Source organism: Netta rufina (assembly GCF_964035555.1).
Source record: "Netta rufina genome assembly, chromosome: 1".
Taxonomy (NCBI): Eukaryota; Metazoa; Chordata; class Aves; order Anseriformes; family Anatidae; genus Netta; species Netta rufina.
In genome coordinates, this window is record NC_140123.1 from 195,681,236 (window position 1) to 195,707,640 (window position 26,405).

The 26,405-nt window shown below is 36.3% G+C and overlaps 1 protein-coding gene across 1 annotated transcript; it reads right to left on the bottom strand.

Annotated features, from left to right (window-relative positions):
• Nucleotides 1–208: 208 nt before the first annotated feature.
• Nucleotides 209–26,405, bottom strand: GNAT3 (G protein subunit alpha transducin 3; the record flags this gene model as incomplete). The annotated part of the gene is made up of 8 exons (XM_084284442.1): nucleotides 209–399; nucleotides 1,788–1,941; nucleotides 2,148–2,277; nucleotides 6,600–6,728; nucleotides 9,256–9,413; nucleotides 14,838–14,979; nucleotides 19,169–19,211; nucleotides 26,288–26,405. 8 exons carry the CDS (start codon nucleotides 26,403–26,405, stop codon nucleotides 209–211), a joined length of 1,065 nt encoding a protein of 354 aa, XP_084140568.1.

A 26,405-nucleotide genomic window follows, 5' to 3' on the forward strand; every position in this document is an offset into this window, starting at 1 on the left:
GGCATATATTTTTCAGTTTTCTTATGACATACAGAAAGTCTGTATTGTTTTGCAGTGCTCATGCTATACCCAAAGCTTCAATTGACAGCTAACGAAAACCTGAAGGATATTGTTTATTCCCTACTGATTTTTCTCTCTATCAGCCAGCAAGATGTACAGAAGAAAGGGTACAGACCTGAAATCAGGCTACAAGTCAGGAAATGAATGGCTAAAAAAGCCCACAGTCTTTCAGATTTTCTTTGATTATTATGTCTGTGACTGCATCAAAAACAAACTTGACATTCTGGGTGTCTGTGGCACATGTCAAGTGAGAATATATCTCCTTGTCTTCTTTTCTTATGTTCAAGTCTAGGAATTGTTGCTTGATGTAATTTCCAGCATCTTCAAATGTATTTAGTCCTAGTGGAGATGACAGTAAGAGGCAAGAAGAAACGTAACAACTTGTACTCATGTACTTCCTCACAGCTGCTAAGAAACATTTTTTTTTCTTTCTTGTTTTTCTATTTTTATTTTTTTTTTTGGGGGGGGGGGAGGCAGAAGGTGGGGATTATTTTCAGGCATTAGATATGAAAGTTTGTACCTAAACTGCCCATTCAAATTCAAATTTCTATTCCTAACAAAAAGTACTAATTTCTGAAGAGAAATGCTCACAAGTAGGTAGGACACTGTGAAACTGTTAAGGCCCTTAGAAAGAGCAGAAAATGAGTGAAATGGAAGGAAAAAAAAAAAAAAAAAAAAAGGAGGCACCATAAATTCTGAGGGAATAGCTACATAATAGACAAAATTGGTGGGAATTACAGAAATGAAGAGATAAAGAAATGAAGAAGAAAGAAGGGCAAAAATCAGATGCTTATATGTTCATTTATAATTTCTTTACACAGCTTCTCTGCCTTTTGATAGTAGTTTGTTAAAGCAACAGTGTTGGAGTAAGCACTGGTACTGGCACTCAGAGTAGAAGGATGGGACACCTGGCAGGCTGCTGCTTAGAGGCCTTTTTGGCTCCCGTATGTCTCTGAAGGTAAAGCGGTATTGCTCCACAGAGTCTAGCACATAGTATTTGATTATCCCACTGAAGTTCTGAACAATTTTTGGTCCCTGTCTTGATGTGTTCTTCAAAAAGGAGTGAAGGAGCTGGTTGTCAGGAAGTACACAAAACCTACCTTCTAGTAATGAAACTTAAAATATGTTTCATTTCAGACACTCCCTATCAAAAATACGTGCGGTTAGTCCTAAAATAACAGATAGCTTTTGTTTTTAATCGGGCATATTCTGGCATATCTTCATATATTTTCTTGCATCAGCTTGGAACAGCTGCCAGTAGGTACCACTATGACACGTAAAAAGAGACAGACTTTCTTTATGGTAATAGTTTTCAAAATGGGAACAAAAAAACTGGGATTAAGTTATGGTGTATATGAGTGATGAGCCAATTCTCCTACTGAAACCTGGGCTGGTTTTATCACACCAGACTTCATCCATTTGAAATTTCTAGTCTCAAATTCCTCTACTTACAGTGGAGAGTAATAAGCATCTCCAGAGAGAGCCGTCCCCAACCTAGGAATCATAAGTAGGTGAGATGAATCAAATTCTGTCAATGTCTATCCCTTTCTAGTCTTTTGAGAGAAAGGCTAGATGCTTAAACATGATGCTTGGCATTTAAATGGTTATATATATGTGACCTGGACAAAAATCTTTAATGCATGGCCTACTCTAATCATGTGAATGTATTTTCTTCTGGGAAAAAAATAGAAACAACAAACAAACAAACAAACAAATAAAAGCCTTACCATTGTATTCAGGAAAGCAGATATTCAGATGAACTTTTGTTATTTTCTCTTTAAAGAGGTCTTTTTTGTTTAGAAACAGCACAATGGAAGTGGTTGCAAAGCACTTGTGGTTGCAGATGCTGTTGAACAGCTGAAGGCTTTCATGCATTCTGTTCTGTTTTGATGCAAAAGGTGAACATAAGAGACCGACAAATCTCATCCCCCATAGTCTTTTTTACTGTAATATTCTCTACTGCCAGGAACCCATAGAGCATAATAGCCTTTAAACGGTTATCAGGGAACAGGGATAGTTCTGATATGCCATCAGAGAGTACATTCAACCATAGCGGCAAAAAGTATTGTTTGTTTCTTCTGACTCACCACTTCTTTATCTTCCACCAGAACCATGTCATAGGCACTGAGTGCAGCACAGAATATGATGCAAGTAACTCCCTCAAAGCAGTGAATCCACTTTTTTCTCTCTGATCGCTGTCCACCCACATCAAACATCCTTTGCAGAAAAAATAACATAAGTACAATGTAAAGTACTAACTAATAAGGATGTAGTCATGCTGTTAATGTGCAGACTGCAACTAGAGAGGGATGACAATAAAACATCCAGCTTTTCCAATTATTGGTCTATTTCCTTGACCCATCAGGTCAAGGAGAACTATATATTACTTAAAGCTTTATAGTGAACATAGAATGAAACGTAAAGGCTTAAATATCTGCATAAAGGAGATATTTTCAGTATTTTCAGGTGGCACTTCTTTTTGAGCAAGCTCTTCACATGACCTGAGGGCAAGACTTAGTCCTGCAGGTGATTTTTGGAAGAGAGAATTCATACATGAAACATTGACAAAAGCCCCTCACAACCATAATTATGTATTACTTTATAGTATTGCTTGTGGTGAAATGATGCATTTACCACATAAGGCATACGTTTGGAAGCCAGTCCAATATGATCTATTCTATTTGATCCACCACTTGTGTTTGACTGGCTGGTGTAATATTTAGTATATATTCATTGTAGTATTTAGTCATCTGTTGATTGTTGTTGTTTGATCATTTAACTAGCTATATAACCAGCAACTCATGTTTCTGTGTGTGGGTCTCTGCCCTGTCTGTCTCATTTAGTTGCTGTTTGAGCAGTAATGCCTGGGGGACATAAATCTGTTCATTTGTACATGTAGAGAGGAAAATGAAGGGCAGTCATTGTCTACATTATTTTCTTTCAGCTTGTGGCAGAAATTACTGTCTGTAGGTAAAGACATATGAACTTTTTATGGACTTTTTACAAGGCATCCAAAGCCAACTGAGCATAATTAGTTTGGACCTTCAGTATAATACAGTTTAGTGCCTACCACAGATGGACCTTCTGTCAAAATTACCATTGTTCTTAGGACTAGGTTTTAAAATTCCCACTTACAGTTTTACAACAATAACAGGTCTTTCTCTTCCCTATTTTTTTGACATAAAATGTACAAAATAAACATTTTTCAAGTGCATTAGGAAGGAGAAAGAACATGTTAGAAGTCAATTGTTTCTATTTCCTTGTGTGCATGACTTTTCCCTGTGCTGCATTTTGTTGAACTTAAACTCTAAAACCTAATCCTTGCTTGCACTCTCCCTTCCTTTAAGGAAATGAGTTTGGTCTTACACTGTGGATGTATCTCTTGCAGCATCTGAAAATTAAAGACTTTTTTTTTTTTTTTTTTTTTTTAGCAATGAAAATATTGGGATTCAATATGAGAAAAGCAAGTCAGTAGTAAACTGGGCAAAATTTATTACTGAAACATCATTTTTTCAATATATAGATCCTATTTTCTTCATCATCATCAATGAAGTTGACTGAAACAGTTCATTGTTTAACATTTTTAATCCTGCTTAGAAGAAATGAAACCAAGAAGCTGTTGTGAAACAAGATTTTCTTAACAGTAATGGCATTCTCCCAAGCATATCTTCCCTGAGTTCAGCAGGCTTACTGAAGAGCAAGGTCAGTATGAAAAAAGCATTTTGACTTTTGGCTGTGGTTAGTGCCCAAAAGTCACCTGACTTGTGTCTTCCTTGATTTGCAGTGTATACCTCCAAAATCAGAGACATGGGAATAAAAGAAAGCTTCAAAATGTAGTCTGTATTTCAGTTTCACAAACACACATAATCTGTACAAATCTGTATTAATTTCCTGCACACTTTTAACATATGACCCTGTGAATATTCATGAGAAGGAAGTTAAAATAGGACAAGATCAGCAAGATCAGCAGTGCTTATGGGCAGTTTTTGTTGTACTAAACTCATCTCGCTTAGCTCTTCTCTTGTCAGCCCAGAATCAGTGTATGCAAAGCTGAAGTCATGCTGTGATCAGTGTATTTCTGATATTATCTTTTTCTTTTGCAAAGACATACAAAGTTAGTCTTGAAAACTGTATTTTCCCAGCACTACTCTTGGAAAATCTAGACATGAGTAGGGGGCTAGTTTTGTATTCATTTGTCCTAATGATACATACAGTGAGACCTGAAGGCTGAAATGAAGTTTGCCTGATTTTCAGTGAGACCTTTACCAGCTCTTCAGTGCAGGAGAGGATCTATGGAGACCAGACTTCTTTAAAAATAAATAAATAAATAAATATTTATATATATTCCAGCATGTTCTTATCTTTAGAAATCAAAATCAATTAGTGAAATAAACTGAAGAGCACAAGAAAGCCAGTTTATGTCAAAACAGCAAAGTCATGACTAAGAAGATAGCAAATAACAAGACATGTTGCCCGTGGAACTACAATTAATTTCCCTGGAGCAGTATTGGAATATTCAGACTTTTAATTCACAGGTACAAATTATGTTTTTTCTTTTTTCTTTTTTTTCTTCCTCATTCAGTTAGAAGAGGGAGGAGTGTTTAGTGAATGAAGCATCTGTTCATGATTTCTTTTTATTTGCATTTGGTTTGTGACCCCAAGCCTCACTTAAGCACATCAACCAAAACTCACTCTGAATGTGGAAGCGTTCCTCTCTTTGTAGATGTTTCTATGGTACTTATCAAGGTAAATGCAGAGTCATCAGGATCCCCCAGCTGTTCTGCATTGCTCTGGCAATGCAAAGTAGCAGTAACTGGCTGGTTAAGATGGATTTATTGCTGCTTTGCATCCTTATAACAGCTCAAAACTCTAAGACTGTTTTGTAGTGACTTTACCTCATATTATTTAATTGCCTAAAACCACTAATGAATTTACTCACAGAACACTACTGTGATGCATAATAGAGAGGCTAAACACAGTTTTTTTGTGTGTGTATGTCTTTTCAATGTCATTAGGATCCCCTCTCCTGTTTACAGACACTCAGGTAACTTTAGTTTCAGTTAGGCTGCATTTCATTCAGACACACAACTCTAATATTTTAATATTACAACTGATTGCATTCATATCTGAGGGTGTTTGCACTGTGATAATTTCCTTCTCCATCCTGACTTAGTTTTTATTTTTTTATAAATTGTTGTAAATGTAAAGGTGCTCAGATTTCCAGTGTACAAAGCTATCTGAAATATATTAGTCAGAGAAAAAGAACAGTATGTGTATGGCATTGCACTATAGCATTTGTAGATATGTGCTGAATTAGGAAAAGGTTCTTTACTGAGAGGGTGGTCAGACACTGGAACAGGGAAGGGGTAATGGCACCAAGACTGACAGAGTTCAAGATGTGTTTGGACAGTGCTATCAGACATAGGGTTTGACTTTTGGATGTTCCTGTGTGGAGTCAGGAGTTGGACTTGATGATCCTTGTAGGTCTCTTCCAACTGGGAATATTCTATGATTCTATTACTCTAATTTTCAGGAGTGATCAGGCTATTTTGGGGGGTGATAATTTCTTTGTTGGGCATCTACTTCAGAATCTTATTTGTATATATAATCTCAGTTGAATCAGAACATCTGTGTGCTAGGGTAAATAGTTCAGGAGATACTTAATTGCTACATGAGGAAGAAGTAAGAGCTCTGAAAAATGTATATATTTTAATCCTAATGCTTCCTAAATTTATCTCTATTTTTTTTTTTTTTTGTCCAGACTGCATTCCTCAATATGCACTGCATGCACTGCAGCCTTAAATGAAGAATTAAATAGCATTCAATCAACAGAGAAAAATGATCTCATTGAACACTGAAATGATCATAATTAATTCAAATACATTTTAATGCAGAATTATGTTTTCAGTTTGTTCACCAAGCATAACCAAATTTTGAGTATATGAAAGTGCCAATTATTTTCGGTCAAATTTCTTAGAGACATTATTTTCAATACTTTTTTCTGAACATTTTGCTTTTCATCTTAAACGAGCATGAAGGCATGCATGTTAATACTATAATTTCCCATGAGACAATGAGACACTTTTTTTTTTTTTTTTCCAACAGTAACAAATTCCAATGTTAACAGCAGTTATTTCTGTTCCCAAAGGAAGAAAGTGAAAGGTTGAGAGTGCAGTGCATACAAATTAGTAGCCATCAAGTGTTTTGCATGCTGTTAAGGACATTTAAGTAGGCAAATTTCAGAAATGTCACAAACAATTATTCAAATGGCAGCATACAAATCATGCTTTTTAGACACTTACATATGTAAAATGTCCTTTTAGAAACTGATATTCTGAGATCTCTTAATAACAGTCCATTATATACCTAGAGTTGGAGCACTGATACTAAAATGACTTGTTTTTTGCCTCTTACAAATTATTGAATGAGTAAATTCAAGAATATCACAATAGGATTAGCAATATTATAATAGATCAATGCCTTTGAAAATACTTAAAAAAGCTAAAACTACACAAACTTGTCAAATACATCTTTCTTACCTGAAGTTCAAGTCCTTGAAGGAAAACTGAGTCTCGATAATCCCAGTTGTTTTCACTCGGGAGTGCAAAACGTCTTGCTCATTTGGTATGTAGTCAGGCATTGCTAACCTATCCAAATCATTCAGGTAACTACAGAGAATAATAAGAAATGCTGACTGATGAATTCAAAAGGTTATCTGAACATGATGTAGCCACTAATCCATTTCTATTGAGCCACTTTCAAATATTCTCTGTAAATTGCACACTTAAAATTGGGGTTTATATAATCTAGATCCAAAATCTAGATCATTTCCTTCCTTCCTTCCTTCCTTCCTTCCTTCCTTCCTTCCTTCCTTCCTTCCTTCCTTCCTTCCTTCCTTCCTTCCTTCCTTCCTAAATGTTTTTGTCTATTTTACTTCAGTAAATGGAAAAATGGAAATTATCACCACAAGGGAAGAACCCCTGCATCTTCAAATCAGGTTGACTAGAAATTATTGCAGCATATAACAATATTCTGTTGTAAAGATATCTTGCTTTCAAGTGACAGCGAGGGCATGAGACTTTGGAGGATTTCACATTCAAGGCTGTTTTCCATTCACATTTATAAGTTTACAAGAATATGGTATATGATATTTAAAAAAAAAATACATATTTTTCAATCAAAATCAGAAGCTTCAACCTATCTGAGGTCCCACTAAGTTATTATTCTAACAACCCTGGAGTTATTAACATAAATGAATAATGAAAAGACTCAGAGAAGATAACCTTAAAAAGTCAGAGTTTACACAGTACTAATCAATATTCTGTGTAGGTACTGATTTACAAGGGCTGAAAAACAGGCTTTTGGTTTTAAACAATTTAAAATGTAGTGTTAGATGGTTGATTAAACTGATCATTAGGAGCCTAGCATCAAGGACTCAACTTAAGTTGATTTTAATGGTTCAGAGCCAAAGGCTAGATTTTCGAAAACATATCTAAAGCTTTTAGGTACCCTTAGGTACCTAAAAATGAAGATAAATGAGTTGAAGGATTTTCAGAAGTGTTCAAGCAGAGGCAAAGCATATCACTTTGTTGTTTTTAAAGTAGCTCTGGCAATAAATAATTACTGGCACCTTTACAGTGTATACTGAATCCTTTGAGGTTCATATCTCTCACAGGTTAAAACATAACACAGTCCATTGCACTGTTAGGGGATTTCCTTAGACCGTCCTATCTTATTTTTAGGCAGCAAAACCTAATCTACCAGACACAGTGCACACACTACTAGAATGGTAAACAGGGAATAAATTTCCTTTTCTGTATTTTTTTTTTTCTCCATTGTTATTGTTATTATTTCAAGAATTGATTTTCCTTTTACTGACTTGGTATGGGCTATTAATGCTGGCAACCTATGAAGTGTGACCTATCAGAAGAATATGAAAAGAAACAGAAGATTGCTCTGTACTTCCATCAGTTATTCCAATCAAAATACAAGGCTGCTATAAAGTAATGCCAAATAAGGCACAAATCACAGACAATATTTTCTGTGTTTAGGTATCTTGCTGAAAGTGTCTGAAGATAAGATGAGATGAAAAAAAAACTCATGATATGTCCCTTCTATCTAAAATTGGTGAGTTAGTAATAAGTTCAGTTTGCCTAGCTTCTGGCCTGTGATCACGCTTCTTATCTGCTGGATGAAGTGGCACTGTACACCTTGTGCAGCTTCCTTGTGCATGTAACCTTAACCAGTAGGAGGAGCTGCAGCAGCAGCAAAGGCTCAAACTGCAGCTCTTAGTAAGAGTGCAATCTTCCAAGGTAAACGGACACGAGCTGGAAACCTCCCCCTTCCCCAGGTCCAGGACTTGTGCATTCCAGGAAAACTCAGACCCTCTTCCCCAGGTTCTGGTCAAACTTGTACACTCCAGGAAGACTCAGACCCAGATGACACCTCACTTCTTGGTCTTGTATGTCCTTAGGGAGAAAATGGCAGAACAGGACCACTCAGGGCCTGTGGTGGTCTGCAAGAACATCTGTAGAAGCTATGAAAACACTGACTGCTGAAAAATCTAAGCTAACTGACTACATCAACATGTGACCATCTGACTACATAAGGGATTACTGACTCCATCCACATCAGGATCCTGACCTTTCTTGAAGTCAGAATTGAGCAGCACTAGTCTCCTCTTATGTCTGCCACCTCTTGGGCCACAGAAAGAGAACTGGGGCCATCAGGCTGGAGAGAATCTGTGGTACTGATGACTAAGATGTATGCTGAGATGGTAATGGCCTAGGGAACACGAATGCATGCAGTCTGGCAAGTTTAGAGGAAACCTTTCATAGTTTTCACTGGAAAGTATATTTGAGCAGCTTGAAATCTACACAAAGTACAATTTCAGGTAAAACCTAGTTGTTTCAACTCACTTTTCCCCCTCATTTTGCCAATCTTAGAATTACCTAGAGATCATAGCGATAGCTTTTTGCTTTTTTTTTTTTTTTTTTTTTTAAGTTGTTATTTGTTTTTGTTTGATTTCCTCGGTTTAATGTTTCTAATATATTATTAACAGATTAACAAAAGGTCTTGTCCTTTTTCAGGTTGAGGAGCAATTTTCATAGATTGCTCTACATGTGACGAAGAGTTCTTGTTATAACGCTTCCTATGCTCTCTGCTACTAGCTAAATGTTCTACACCCTCACTTACTAGGCTGCCGAGTCATTGAGCTCGTACTCTGATGCTCTTGCAAAACATGCCTGGATTCCACCATCATTCCACAGTTGTTTCATGAGTTCCACCAGTTCAGAAGTCATGTCACCATCCTCCAGATTTGTTGCCATGGCACAGAGTTTCTTTTCATCTTCCTAAAGAGAAATTTCAGTAAATGTAATGCAAACACAGCTTGAAGATGTACTTGGTTTACAATTAATTACAATGGCAGAGAAGTTTCTTATTTTCACAATATTTTCCATGGAGAGGTACATCTCCATGAGATGTGCATGTAAGCACAGGTATCACATGGACTTTTTTTTTTTTTTTTTTTTAAATTGTTCTTTCTCATTTATATAAGAGTTCATCCAGTTTCATTTTACCATAGGTATTCACAAAAATTCCAACTCTGAAGGAAGGCTTGTATTGTAAGAAAGAGAATAGCAAACTATTAACAACTAAATTAACAAGAGTGAACATATTATGACTAAATTAATGTAGAAATATGTAGCTAAATAAGAGTTTGAATATATTTGGAAGAAGAGTTTTCTAGCTCTAGAGCACACTGAGCAAAGTGAATATAAGCAGTGAATGTATTTCCTGACTGATTTTTTTTTTCTTTTCTTTTTATCTTTCTTTCTTTCCCCTAGGGAAGAAGAAACAAGTAATTTAAACAAATACCAAATATTTTAATATGTATTATTCTCTAATTTCTTCATTTTTGCAAAAGACTTCAAGTAATTTATTAGATTTAAAAATATTTATTTTCTGTGGTTACTGGCTTAGAAATGCACTATAAATAAAGTGCATGATTAAAATAGGGTCATTTGATACACTGTCACAGCAGTGGGTAATTATAGAATATAATTCCTTCCTAGCCATATAAGTAGACTTGCAGTCAATAGTTGCAAAAGTAGAAATTAATTCTAACAGACCCTGTTTTGGCAGGGAATCTGTTTTATTCAAAAGTAGAAGACATCTTCACAATATTTTGTAAAATTTGTTTTTAGAAATGTTGTATATCTTTATGTTTCATTAGAAATTGCAGTTTCTGGAAACCTTGTGCAAGTCAGAGACTGATCAAAAGTAAAATACTGTAGGTTTTCTAAAATATTTGTGGAATTAAGTTGGAGTGGAGAGGAAAATGGGGGGAAATAGAGGCTTACATTTGTTTGAAGGAAAACAGAGAGCAGTGCAGTTGTCACTATACATAAAAACCAACCAACCAACAAACAAACAAACAAAACCCACAATATATGTCACTGCTGTGTTCAGCAGACCTGACTCATGATGTCTTGTGTATGCTTGTCATTAGACTCCAGGGCACACATTTGTTCAGCTTCAAGATAAATGTTGGAAAGTATTCTCCTTAACGATATCACATATCATTTAATGAGTATAACTGTTCTTCTACAGTGTTGTATTTGTTGGTTGAGTAGTGTATAATGACTTAAGCTCAGAGCCTGCCAGTAAATGCTTATTGGTAATTATGGGCTATTATGCAAAAGGTGGCAACTGTAAATATTGTTCTTTACGTAAAAATGGAAGATAGCAGAGTTTATCATAGCCCTGGTTTAGATAAAATCTTGTTTGTCTCTGATATTTAGACATTACGATTTTAATGCTAAAAACAGATTGCAGTGCCACATTAGGGGAAACAAAACAAAACAAAACAAAACCAGAAACAATGAAACCTCTCTCCTCAGATCAGGTGCTGTTCAAAACTGCATGCTTAGGCACTTTTAGAATCGCTGAGTAGTACTTATAGGCAATCATGGAACATGGATAAACTCACTGCTTTCAAGGACCAAGATAAGCCCAGTCAATGCCTCATTGACTTTAGGCAGCTAATTCTGGACCAGAACTCAGCAAGATCAAAGTCCAGCTGAAGTCAAGCTTCATACCAAAACAACTCAAACTTATGTATGGCTCATGATTTTACAGAAAATGTAAACTAACTTTTTTTTTTTTGGAAGCAGGGGCTATGTTTAGCAAATGCAATTGAAATTTGAAGATTCTTTAAAACTCTCATCCAGGTTGCTCTTCTGTGATCATGGGGGGGAAAGAAGGTAGGCACTGCAAATATTTTATACAGGTGTGTTTGACTGTATTCCTAGAGGCCTATTCTTCCAATGTCAATGGAAGTGTGGTCTTCCTGTGCTTTCAGTGGTAAACTTAACATACCTGCAGTTTTCTACATTTGATTGTATATGATGCTAAGAAATAAAAAGTGCTACTTAACAAAAGATTTCAATTCCTGGTTCCTCAAGCTGTGAAATTACTTGAACAAAATTTCTATGAAACTGGCATAGGTTTTTGGAAGAAGTTTTATAACCTGCTTGCAGTGTTCCTTCTTATTTCAACTTTGTTAAAGTAAATGAATGCAAAGGAGAAAAACAAAACAAAACAAACCAAGCAAGCAAGCAAACAAAAACCCAAAACTTTTTCACATTGGTAACCACACAGCAGTGGATTACAGCAGTCATTCTTTAAGAGTAGTCAATAGTTGGTATACGTTTATTTCTGAAAAGCTGTCCCATGGTCAACTCCTGAAACAATGGCCTCTCCAGTTCCAGGAAATTCTCAGCTTGGACACTGGATAAGAAGTTTTATAGATTAATAAAAAGTAGTTGGTATTTAAATATTAATTAATATTAATATTTATTCATTTAAATATTAATTATTTAAACATTAATTAATATTAATTAATTAATAATTAACATTTTAATATCAATATAATATTAATATTATATTTTAATATATTAATATTTCATCTCTGTAACTATTCATTTTTTCTGAGTAAAAAAAAATCTTGGAAAAAAGAGGTCGAAGTAAGGCCTGGATGAATCTAAGGACTCTGATCAAGCACTTGCCTCATATGAAACCAAAGAAGTTATCTTGCTTTTCAGTCACTTATGTCTTTGATATCATCTTAGACACAGTGGTTCGGAACAGCCAGCATGGATTTACCAAGGACGAATTTCGCACAACTGTCTTGATTGCCTTCTACAGTGAAATTTAGTTTGTGAAGAAGAGGGGAAGTAGAGGATGGTATCTATCTTGGCTTTAGCAAGGCCTTTGACATTTTTGCCCACAATACTTTTATAACCACATTGAACTGAGTAAGTGGGCAATAACATTGGTGATTTGTTAGATCTTATCATCTCATTGGCTAATTCGTTAGATCTTAGGGCTCAAAGGATGGTTATCATCAGTACTGCATCCAACTTGTAGCAATTTAGGTTTAGGTTTAGGTTTGCCTCAGGAGCTGATACTTGGGCCCTTTCTTTGTTTAGGACCTGGATGATGGGTTGGAATGCACTCTCAGAAATTTTGTGGAAAATACAAAATTGGAGGCACTGGATACACAGGAGGGGGAAGCAGGCAGGCAGGAAATATGAACACAAAGGAACCTTGTGAAATTCTGTGAAGCATTTCAAACTCTGCAGCAGGGCCCAGAGAGGCTATCATGTGAAGAAATCTTCATCCTTTGAGATATTGAAACTTGACTGGAACAACCCAGAATAACAATTTATTTGGTCCTGATTTTATCAGGAGAATGGAGCAGAGTAACCTCAGGAGATCCCTTCCAAACTGTATTTTTCTGGTGATTTTATAGTGCCTGTGGCTAAATAAATTAAGTTGTTATGCTTGTATTCCCTACTTTTGTATTTTGTGAGTATATCCCTATGGAAGAATGATGATTGAATATATATATACATTTCTCAGAAAGTTTGGTAAGGCTGGGAAAATAAGCTGAACTACTGGGACATGGGCAGAACATATCTCAAGTATAAGTGGCAAACAGAGTCTGGACCTGGCAGTAGATACTGAAGGATGAGACAGAACTAGCTGGCTAGGTTCTGCAAGGTTCAGCTGTCTTAGGCTGTGCAGACTGGGGCATGGATCCTTACTCAGTATGTGTGCCTATTGCAACTGAGACAGAGCCAAGCTGCAGCATGTTCATATGAGCCTGTTTTCTGTGTGGTGGTTTTGGGCACTTTTACATTTGTTTGCATGATTAGTGGACATGGACTCTTAAAAGAATGCAGGAAGAAACATTTAGTTTTTATTTTGTCATCTGACTGTATGTCCTTTGGTAACCTCTGAAGCATTTGTTTATTGTTTTTTAGATCAAAGTATTGCATATCAATGGAATGAGATATAGTCTTCTGTAAGAAGGAGATCTGATCTCAGATAAGTAGCTATAATTCCCTCTAAGATGAACCCTTAGGGAATATGGAGAATTTGCCAAAACTGGAACCAATAGGTATTCTGATGGGCCTTTGAGAAATTCTCAGCAAGATCTGAATTACAAGCAAATCATCCCATTGAGAAAAAGGTATGTGTTTTCCCTTTAATTATTTCCCTGAAAATTCTGCATGATTATCAGAAGATCGCAGGTCTTCTTACTGTAAATGAGCAGGCACTGTCAGTTTACCTGTCAAATGAAGCCAAAAATTTCCTGATTTGGAACATATGTACTGAGGAGAAGTATGGCATCTCTCAAATGTGTCTTTGTTTTTGGGCACAAAAGAAGGGACTGAGTTTCCTCAATTATTTAGTCTTCCTGATTAAACTTCTGATAAAAAACTACTCGCTGATGACTGCTTTAATCTTATTTCATGGAATCATAAAATCATGGGATAACCTGATTTGGAAGGACCATAGAGTCCAACTCCTGGCTCCACACAGCACCACCCAAAAATCAGACCATGTGTCTGAGAGCACTCTCCAAATGCTTCTTGAGCTCTGGCAGGCTCAGTGCTGTTACTAATGCCCTGGGGAGCCTGTTCCAGTGCCTAACCGCCTCTTGGTGCAGAACCTTTCCCTATTACCTAGCCTGACCCTCCTCAGTCCCAGCTCCCTTGGGTCCTGTTACTGTCCCCAAGAGCAGAGCTCAGTGCCTGCCTCTCCACTCCCCGCATGCGGCCTCCCCTCAGCCTCTTCTTCTCTTCTCCAGCCTCTTGGTAAAGCCTGCAAGGTGCTGGAATCAGTGTTATGAGCTGCTTAATGAAGTTGTAAAAAGAGAAGTACTGCTCTTAACACTTGTGTACAGGACAGTTATCCATGCCAGGAAGGTCAAACTCCACTTCTCTGCAGTACTCCTTCTGTACAATGAGATCTCTGCCCCAGGAGCAAGATGAAACTGAAATATTCCGAACACATCTATATGACCCTTCCTTAAATGTCTGAGCCCCAAGATTTATTCTTAAAAGGGAAATTTTTATCACATTTCTAATACCATTGAATAAATGACTAAGCAGCCAAGAAAATTTTTTTTTCTATTTCTTATGTTTTGTTTTTTTTGACATAAGACTTGAACATTTCTTTTGTAGTAGAGTAAATGACAGCTTATGCAAAGTTTAGACCTCAGGTGTCAGTCTTTAGAAAATGAAAATAAGTGAGGGTATCTTATCACATCTATAACCCAAAAACCCAAACAGTACTTAGTTTTTACTATCATAAAGCAAATACTGAACTCTTACTTTGTTCTATTAGTCTCTACTACTACATATATATATATACATATATATATATATAAATGCCTATTTCAAGAGAAAGAACATCATACTCACAATTCTAGCTGGGTTTTCATAATTGATCCCTAACTTAGTCATTGCTTTCACGATAGACAGGATAGACTGCACTGCGTTACTGTAAATGACAGGTCTGAACTCCATGCGTTCCTGGTATGTGAAACCATCTTTATGGATGATCCTGGTGCAAATAAATAAATAAATAAATAAATAAATAAATAAATAAATAAATATTTATTGTTTGGGATGCATTAAATGATAAAAGTTGAACCAGATACTTTTGTGCTCTGCATGAAAAAGGATTGAATCTGTCTGGCCCTTGGAAAAGCATTTATCTGTTCTGCCTGTTCTGGTGGAATGGGACAGCAGCAGTTTCTGTGACAATAAAAAATAACTTTTTTTTTTTTTTTTTTTTCCCCAGTTGTCTGGCTGAACAGGTACTTTTCTTTTCACCTGTGAGTCAACATAAGGTAATGTTGCATGGGTCCAAAACCGGTCCCCAGCCCATTCCTGTGGTTACAGGGCAAGATGCATAGCTGGACTTAGGCCTCAAATATTGTATTATTACAGTCTACAATATTAGAACCAGGCTCTCACATTGCTTGTTTAGTACCTCTCATTATTAATCTGAGTCTTATCTAGAGTGGAAAACAATCATGTAATTGTATTTCTACACTGTGAGGTACTTTCTCAACAGAAAACACAGTCTTGAATATTTCTTTGTACATCAATTAAAACTTCTAATTCATGAAAGATGATAATATTTTCTGTAGCCTTTGGGGAAATAACTATTACTCAAGAGGATTTTGCCCATATTCCAAAGGTCAAAGAATCTTAACAGTCAAATTCAATTAATCTGATTCTGAGAGAGGGACTGTAATTTCATAATCTTCCCTAACTGAAGTGTGGCATAGGGTTAAAGGTCTCTGAGATCAGTGTGCAGAGTGGATCATGGCTCAGAGAGAGATCTTTTTCCAGTAGTTGTGAAAAAGATGAAAACTTCATCTATTTTGTGTAGCGTACTCTCAGTGAACAGACAGCAAGCTGCTTTGGCTACTTCTAGAACCAAGACTGTTATTCCTCACTTCAGTTGTTCAGAAGTGAAGGCCAGGTTATTAAATAACTAATTCCTGCACCAACCCCCCAACCTTGCCAGAGATATAGTCTTAACAGAACTATACAAGCCAAAGTAGGTGATATGAAAGAATCTGACAGTCCAGCCCAGAATGAGTACAGGTGTGTGTCTTGGGGACACTTTCCCTGAAAGGGGAAGGTTATATTTGCGGGTTATCCCTGCAAACTCAGTCCTGTCAGAAAATAGTTCATTTGCACACACAAGCTAGATCATAAATGAATGCTCAAGAATCATAACATGTCCAATTTATGGATAGCACAGAATTCAAAAGTTCTGTACTTATATCTGTAGCATTATAAGAGAACACAGTTCTCTTAAGTGTTTTCACAACCACTTTTTGAACAGACAAATCTATAAACTCCATTTCAAAATTTTATTTATTTATTTAATGCTGATTTCAGCACTAATCTGTTATGCAGGCTATACTTGTGGACATTTTTCTACCAGCACCTGAGGTATCTGTGTATCCTATGTCAACATGGTGATTTAAATGAAATAGTAAGACTTATTGAGAAGGGAGATGTATTTACTCTGATCACCTAGAGCACATTGCACAGGATGGCATCCAGGTGGGTTTTGAATATCTCCAGAGAAGGAGGGTCCACAACCTCTCTGGGCAACCTGTTCCAGTGCTCAATCACCCTCACTGTACAAAAGAACCCTCTCATATTAAGCCAGAACTTCTTACATAGCAAACCATGACAAGATGTGATGTACTTGAATAGAAGGACAATGTGGTTACCCCATGATAATCATGAGCTTTGTTTGATTACTTTGAGTGTCTTACACCAGTGTCCAAAACAGGATATGTGGAGAAGATAAGTTTTTTTCCTGTGACTGGAAAATCTGGGATAACAGAAAAGAGAAAGCCTAAATGGAGTCCCCAGATAACTATTGTATATGTTGTTCTCATGTTTTCCCTTTGAAGAACAAAGAGAGGAAGAACATATAAGATCCTGAAATAAAATTAGATTCTGTAATTACAGAACAAAACTTGTTTTTGCTCAAGGTTTTTTTGTGCCACTCCCTAATCCCCTTTTTTTTAAAAAAAAATAATATATGTTTTATCTCTTCTGGCAGAAAAGATGCTAACCAGCCTGTTAAATCGTTAGTGAATTTTGCTACATTTATTAAACATTGCTCATTCTTAAGAAAGGATTGTAAAAGAGGCTAACATCTTGTGTAGTTAGAAGGAGCTTTCTATCAAATGGAAAATTTAGTTCTCTAACACTCCTTGGAAAACAAGACAAACAAACAAACAAACAAACAAATCCAACCTGTAAATAAATGGAGGATTCTAAAGTTGTGGATTGTTTTACTTGTCACAATATCTAGAATATGTTTTTATTGGAGGAAAAAATTCAGGCAGGAGGCTTTGATTTAGTTTCAATTGGCTTGATGAGTTACCAAATATTTTGTTTCCTGCTTTTTATTTCCCAAACTTCTACAGTTCTGAATGTTATAAAGTAGATTTATACTTCTAATTCAAGGCATAGCAGAGAAATACTCAGGTTGGATTTAAACAAGTTAGCTCACACATTGGAAATGAGATAGTCAGAAGCACAGAGAGCCAGAAAACTTTTTTTTTCTTTTTTTTTTTTTGTCATCCCTCTTAAACATCCTAGCTTTTTTAGGCCTTGCACCATATCTATGTTTGGAGCATCACAAGACATTGTGCAAAGCTAAGTGGAAGGATTTAACTTTGATTGAAGTCTTCAGTCTGGAAAGAGTGAGGTTTATGGATTAGAAAATTATAGTAATAGGAGTAAAATAACCCTGATTTTAGTGTGAATTTGTATTTTCAGCAAAATGACTTCTTTTGTTAGTAGTTATCAGTCTTCTCTAGAAAATGTTATACTTCACTGAAAAAAAATAGATATTTCTTTTTTACTGTATAATTTCCCTTTTAAGAAAAAAAAATGGTTATGACATAAAGTTGATATTTTGTATGAAAAGTGATAATTTTCATCAACATTTTCCTGGGAAAATAATTCACATTTGTGCTCAGGTTGACAGAGCATGTATACACATGGCTTTAAAGATGACTCAGCTTTTCCACTTCCTGCTCCCTTCTTGAAGTTGTTTAGGGTTATCAGCCTTCTTAAAGTGTTTAATTCAGAGGAACATCTCTAATCTGCTCATACTTGGTGAAGCTTTCAGCAAAATACATTTCAATGGTTTAGTGGATATCTCCTGAATGAAACTCAAAACAGAAATAAAGTTATCCACCACTGAAGTGGAACAAAGCAAACAATCAAACAAAAAAAATAGCAAAATATTTGATGGATAGTACTGAATGTGTCTTGTTAGAAAATGAGCTGCTTATGTAGTAGAAAAGTACTTTTATGATATGACATTTTTTACTTCACTCTTTGAAATACATCAGTGAAGGTATAAAATATTTAGGATAACTTAAGACACTTTTTTTTTTTCACAGCAAGATGCTAGTGTTTACAAAATGACAAAGTGTGATCATGTTTTAAAGTTTTGCAGGTTTTTTTTTTTTTTTTTTTTTTTTATATTTTCATAGGACCAAGAATGACCCACAGAACCCAGTTTGAAGGAAGAAAAAATCTTGACACTACAGTTACATAATGTGAATATTTCAATATTTTCACTTGTAATACAGTGAAATTGGATGACAGTGATATGGACAAAAATTAAAATTGAACAAAGGGAGATGAGGGCGTTGTTAGTTAACATTGTTTCAAAAGAGATTCAGGAGAAAACTGACATGAATTAACTGAGGACTATTTACCATACCGATACCATCTCTGTTTCTCTGGTTCAGGATGGTCCCTGAGTCACAGATCACCAGATATTGGCAGGGTATTCGGTGAAAGTATTACAGTGTGTTTGCATGTGTGATCTGATAATTTTCTAGAAACATCCTCCAGTAGCTACTTCAGGAGATGAGATACTAGGCTAGGTGAATATGCTATGGCCTGTTATCTTATACGGTCTCACCACAGTAGTGCAACTCCCACTGAAGCCAAAGAGGAAGCTTCAGTAAAGGGCTGGACAGGTGCATGATTTAATCAGACAGATCTGATTACCAATCCAGCTGTGCGTCTTAGTCACTTTGTATTTTTGTTTATGTGTCTGAATGAGAACTTGATTTTAATGATGTTTCTTTGCATTTTATTCAAATAACATAAATATTGCAATAAGATGTTAGATAGCTTATGCTACAAATACCATATTCAACAACTGATATGAATATTCATGTACTTACTTCATTTGCTTTACAATAGTGCTCTTTCCTGACTCTCCAGCACCTGCAGAGAGGGAATATTCAGAAGATATAATTGATACATCAATAAGTAGCAAATATTAAAAATAACTCTCTGGAACAGAATTTGGTATTTATGAAGAGACATACAGATGTTTCAGATCCCCATTTCACTAACTGTAAACCTCCCTAGTGTCCATTCAGACTTAGAAAGAATGAAATCTTGGTGAAAATATAAATTCTAAAAGAGGGGAGAGATATTTGAAAAGAAAGGAAAGTGCAGTCAATTAAGAAAAATACAGCTGCTTATTATCAAAGAGATATTGGTCATATTTTGATTTCAACCCCATCACCTGGGCAGATGGGTGAAAAGACACAAAAAAACTACAGCACTTGACAGTGTGTTGTTCATTATATGACTGTAGCTGCTCATTTAATGTCTATGCTGACTTTATAATCCAGACCACCTAGCATATTTAAACAAGTGGAAAAGCAGGATTTCATGAGCAGGTTTAGCTCATGAAGCAGAGGCAGCACATGAGCAAATGTCTTGATACCGGTCTATTGCCACTTCCTCTGCCCTATGGTCTTCCACTGAAAGTGGGAAATCCGCACAGCCTTGCAGCAGATACAGCTTGAGAATGAATTTGCAGTAAATTCCCATTGCTGTCAGGGAGATATAGGCATTTGGTTGTACAGGCAATTTGCAGAACTAGGTCTTAGTTTAAGTCAGATTATTCAGATTAATTTGGCCTTCTTATCTCATGCAAAGTGAATGATCACAACACAAGACTTTCCATTGCAAATCAGTATGAGTTTAACTATTTTATCTTCTATCAGTGAGACTGGTGAGGAGCAGGGCTTGACCACACCTGCCAAACAGGAGCTAGATTTTAAAAGAATCTGAAGAGAAGGTTTGACTTCTCTGTATGAATCCATGGGACAAGACTTGTCGCTACTCTGATTTTTGCAGATTATCATTTACCTTACTGGATACTTTTGGCTAAAGAGAAAACTTGAGGCATAGCTATTCTAAGTGATGGCCTCTCAGTGAATGGAACAGATTACAGACTTTCCAAACAGATTTTGTAAAGCTAATAACATTTAAATGACAGAGATTAATTTACTCAATTGAATCACAACAGACAGCAAACAATATGCAAAACATTTTCTAAAGCCCACAATGTGAATGGCAGAAAGTGCGAGAGGAAAACGTCAAGCCCATGCAAAATGAGCTGATGCTGCCATCTGCCACAGTTTGGACAAAATGCAAATTTGCTTTAGATCACTTTTTATCCTCTCAATTCCCCTCTGAAGAGTAATTCCCCTCTGAAGGGTAAAGCCCTGCCAGGAAAGCAGCATTGCTAAACTTTTTGTAGGAAAGAGAGCAAGCAGTTCTGGGAATTCCTGCATCCACCTCATGGAAAGATGCCAGGAAGCATAATACAGAAATGAACCTCTCTTCCAGATTTGGAAGACAAGGTTAAAATAGAGTAGGAGTCATAATTTATATCTTATAGGTGTGTTTTTCTACCTCTGCTCATCTCTAATTTATGACCCAGTAATGCCTTTATCTAAACAACAGATGACTCATAGACTTTGGCTCCGCTCTGGAGTATTGTGTTAATTGTAGCAGCAGTTGTACTACAGGAAACAAGTCAGTAACAATTTACTTTGCACCTGCTTCCCTTCTTTCTTCCCCCTCCTGTTCAGCCTGCTTTTCTGGCCCGAGCCCTTAAGACAGGAGAGCAGGGCCACAACTACATTTCTACTCACCACAGAATCCTTCTGCTCATGCAAATGGCAGCAAAAGAACTACGGGGAGCTGAGGGCAGCTTCACTTTAGGAGGCGGTGAAGAGGGAAATTATAATCTAGCCCAAATTTTCTGCATAAAAGACTAGAGTTTAGGCCAAAGTCAGTCTTGTTCTAAAGTCTGGAAAATTTAATTGGCTTTTAAACAATTTCCTGTATCTGTGAAGATTTGTGTCTCTGCCTGACAGGGACCTCATAAAACATGCTATAGCCTGTATTTTGCATTTCACATTCTTATGATCTATTTTTTATTCAAATTTACCTTTGATTTCCATATCTCTATTTGTATGCCAAGTTTCCTTGAGATGGATATAGGCATGTAAAATAAAGGCACAGAAATCTTTGTTACTGCCTGAAATTCTAGGCCTCTTCCTGAGAGATGAAAGACATTTCATGGTGTATCAGGGCGTGCTACATCCACCTTCAGCACTGTGCTGGACAAAGAGCAGTCTGGCAGACTGTAAACTGCCTCTCATCTTGGTTGGGCTATTCTGAACTCAACTTCCCAATTTCCATGCGATTTCTGTTTCAGGACACATTGAGGCTTCAGAGAAGCCTCGAGAAGTGCAGTGAGCATGGCATAGCTGCAGGCAAGGATCTGCAAAGTAGCCACACCCAGAGACATGTCTTGAATTGCCCCTCTGCTTTGGGATGGTCCAGCCTCTACAGTGCAGACTACAAAGGTGTATATACAGACCGGGAACAGAGAGAAAAAAAAAAAAAAAAAAAAAGAAAAAGGAGGTACTTTGAAAGACAGTGAGAACTGATTGAATTCAAAGGAGAGCAGAACACAAGACCTCAGCTGTAACTTGAATCCACTACTTTCCTAAGAAGAATTTCGCAGGGTCACAACATGGTTGAGATTGGAATAGATATTTGGAGGCCACCTTGTCCCTGATCAAGCAAGGCCACGCAGAACTGGTTACCTAGGACCATATCCAAATGGCTTTTGAAGATCTCCAAGGAGGGCGACCACACAACCTCTCTGGGCAACCTGTGCCAGTACTCTGTCACTTACACAGCACTGCAGTGCTTCCTGATGTTCGGGAGGAACCTATTGTGTCCTAGTCTGTGCCCATTGCGTCTTGTCCTGTCCCTGGGCACCACTGAAAAGAGCTTGGCTCTGTCCTCTTTGCACCCTCCCTTCAGGTATTTATCCAAAGTGATAAGATCTCCTGAGCCTCCTCTTCACCATGCTGAACAGTCCCAGCTTCCTTGGCCTTTCCTTGGAGGAGGAGTACTCCTTCACCATCGTGGTGGCCCTACATTGAACTCCTTTCAGTATGCTCAGATCTCTTCTGTACTGGAGGGCCTAGAACTGGACACAGTACTCCAGATGTGGCTGTATCAGTACTAAGTAGAGCAGAAGCCTCAAACCTCCCTCAACCTGCTGCCAATACTCTGCCTAATGCAGTCCAGGATATGGTTAGCTTTTGCAGGAAGAGCTCACTGCTGACACTTTTTAAAAGTGGTGCCCACCAGGACCCCCAGGTCTTTTTCTGTTTTCCAGCCTGGTGATCCTCAACATATACTTGAGCCTGGAGTTGTTCCTCCCCCAGTGCAGGATTCTGCATTTCTGCTTCTTGAACCTCATGAGGCTCCTATCAGACCATTTTTCCATCTGTCCAAGACCCAAGGTAGCACAACTAAATAGTATATCTCACCTCAGTTTTTGTGTCATAAAAAAAAAAAAAAAAATAATGAAAAACGGAAACTGTGAACTAGACTGGAAATCATATCTTTCCAGTCCTCTTACCAAACTGAACTTACTTTCTCCACAGGAGAGATAAATTAGAAAACAAACAAAACAAACAAACAAAAAAACACCACTGCCTTTCAGTCAGCAGGATTATTCAGCTGTCTTTGCTTTCGAAGTCTTTGCTTTCAGTGAAGGTGTTAATAGCAATAATTTAAGCCTTGCCTCATAACTATGGCAATTGAACTGGATTTGGCTCATTTAGTGGATTTTAAATGTCTACACTGCAAACCACTATGTTCAGACTCACCATCAGGTACCCTTTATAGACAGTGGAGAAAAATATTTTCTTCTAAAACTAAATAAAACCAACATATTACTTCAATTTTGGTCATCCTGAAGTAGATGCTTATATTAAATTATATACTCTAAAAATGAGTATTTCTTGGTGAGATGGGGGTGACCAGCTCTGATGCGGGTGAGTTGTAATAGGCCACCAGAAACTGCATACAATGAAGTCATCAATTAATAAAGTTCAAAGTTGTAATGATTATCTAAACTAAAGTTAAGTTCTTATTTCTATGAAATATTATTGTTCCTACAGTACTGTGAGCATCAGCTGTTCTGGCAGTGTTTCAAGTGTGCATTGTACTTTACCTTTAGGCTGGCCTCCTACAAAGTACGTACAAGATGTGGCTGTATTTATCTCCTGATACGAAAGAAATAAAACTTTCACCTTGGAGTTTGTTCCAGACTCATAAAAATATATGAATTTTGGAAGTATAAATATTCAAGGACTAGATTTCCGGACAAGAACGACCTTGACAGCACAGAAGCACCTAGCACAAAGCTCTGAACCTTTCTGGCTCTGGGGCAACTTCTGAAGAAAACCAGGAAGGGGCACTGCTTTCCTCCTCTCCTTGTGCATGGTCTATAAACTACAAATTATCAGCTCTGTACCAAGAAAGTGTTTACCTAGGTCATGGAACTTAATATAAAGAAACGTGGTAATGTGGTGTCTTTAGTTTCTGTATATAATTTAATTTTTGTAAAATGGCCTGTTGGAGGACACGGAGAGACCAGACTAGATATTAAATACTCCTCTCAGGAAATGGTCAGAATGCTTTTTGTTTGTTTGTTAGGTTGGTTGGTTGTGTTTGTTGTTGTTGTTGTTTTCATTTTTTTCTTCACATTTTAAAGGTAAGAGCAATTGTGAAGACACAGAAAAACATATGAAATATATATGAAATCTTTTAAAATACATATGTATATAGATTTACCAATCTGCCTACCGCAAAATAAACAATGGTGATACCATAACATAGAGGCAATGTGTGATCAAAATGAATAGAAATCTAGGGCTAGGATAAGACTAGTCTTATCAGTTTGAATGGAGGTGCCCTTGAATTATGAAGTATAAGAACTGAATCATTTTCTGAGATCACCTTGGAGGTATAGAAAGATCAGAATAATCTAAACTCTGAAATAAAATAAAATAATTCAGCCTTGAATCCAGATCTGGATAGTGGATTCATTTTGTCCTACCTGGCCAGTTCACTGGTTAACCATAGGAAGATTTATATGATGCCCCATATACACATTGCTTCAGCAGCTGTGATTCCAAATGTTGGACACTTTCACTCTAGCTGTGTACTAAGTTAAAAAAAAACTTAATTTTTATTCACCCCTCTCTCTCTCCTTTTTTTTTCATTTTAAGAAGAAGAAAATTATTATTTTTTTTTTCTTTTTTTTTTTTTCCCCTGTAACATTTTTTGTTTGGTTCCTTGTGATCTATATCATATGTACCCTAGGAGAAAAGCCTTCTAAAACACCACCCACTGACATAGCATGAATAAAAGCAGATAAAATAGAAATATATGCTATAGAGAAGAGTTCATCAAGTTTTGGTGATTGTCTTGTTTCATGAAGAGAGTTTGAATAGTTGATGAGGCTAAAATATGCTAAAGTTAAACTAAATAGAAATCTCTTTTTTTTTTTTTTTTTTTTTTTTAATTTAGCTTTCAGTTCATCTCAAAACATTTTACTAGAAGTATCTTAAGACTAAGATATAAATAGTGTCAGAAAAAGACTCATCCAATGGGAAACATTAATGCTCTAAATACTAATACATGCATATTTTCAAGGAGGAGTGATTTAGTTTGTGTCCTGGTGTAAGACAACCTGCAGTATGAAAGCCAGGACATGAAGGTTTGAAGATAAAAGTATATCATCAAACTGCTTATCTTATAAATTTATCTTTATCCTCTAAATTCCTTTTAAAGGATTTCTTACATCTTCAGTTTTGGTCAGAGACAGAAACTCTCTGACGCACTCTGATGCACTCTGGTTCTAACTCAATCTGCCAATTTATTTTCTTAAGAATATATAGAAATTATTGAAATTTATGAAAGTTTAAATGAAAATATTATTCTGTTTTTCACCAACTTAAGGTTGTGTCAGCAGGAGCAATAATTTCTATTAACGTAGCATAGAAAATCTTCATATTGTCTCCAGATTTCTAAAACTTTGTAAATTGCAATCTGAATACTGATGGTACTTAAACTTTGTCAAACTGTTTTTTTCCCGTATTCATTTGAGAAACTTGCATGCTAGTCTTTTTCCTGTATTTATTATTTATAATGGACAGATTCTCAGCTGGCATAAACAGATATTTTGCATAAGATACAAAATAGAATTCATCTGATTTACTTTATGTGAGGCATCTAGCTCAGGCTGAATAAATTTCAGTTTAACAGCATTTGTAAACCTTGTGGTTCCAATGAAGAAGAATACATAGAAAAAAATGAATGATAAGAGGCTATTTTTCTATTCGTTTGGTGTAACCACTGTAAACTCTCATAGTATAATAGTAGAAGAAAGATATTAAGGTACTGGCAGTGTTATTGTGCTGTTGGATATTTCTAGCAGGCTAAGTAGTAACATGGTGAAAAAATAATAAAAAAAAAAAGTGTCTTCAAGAAAAGTATCATCTTTCATTTGTTATTGCACACACTGAATAAATTATTCATAATGTGGATTAGAAGTGGTAGTCTGTGAGAATATTCATCTCTACTCATTTCACTACATTCTGTTCTTCTATTTACAGTATCATTTTTATACATAGAAACAAACAAACAAAAAATAACCAAACTCACTGTGTAAGTTTTTATGTAAAAGAATGAAGTGCAACAGTTTGGAAAATAAGTAATTTCTATTTCAATACTTAGTGGCACCTGGGAATTTTCTCACTTAATCCTCCTGAAAATTAATGCATATAGAATCATAAAAAAAATCTGTTCTACCTTCTGCATATGTAAACATCAGAACAATTATTCTAACAGTAGGTTCTAATTTCTCAAACCTTTCTATGCTCAAGGATTTATAAAAATTAAAAATGAATCAATTTAGTTACATCGTCATTTTCAGCTCATTCCACGTCTTAATTGCTTGCTTTATGTGTGCCCACAACCAGAAAACACTTTATATGTGCTGCAGGACTGTTTTCTTCCGGTAAAATTGTAAAGGCAGGGAAATCCACTGTTCTGAAATGTAATTGTAGAGCAAAATAACACCTCATTGGAAAAATATTATCAACAATTTTTATTCTATTTACCCAACAGTAGTAGTTTGACTGTCCTGGCTTCCCTCTCTGCATCTTCCTGGAGTTTCTTTTCCAGCTCTCTGGATCTCCTGGCTGACTCCTTGCTCTCAGAACTGGCTCCGCTGCCCAT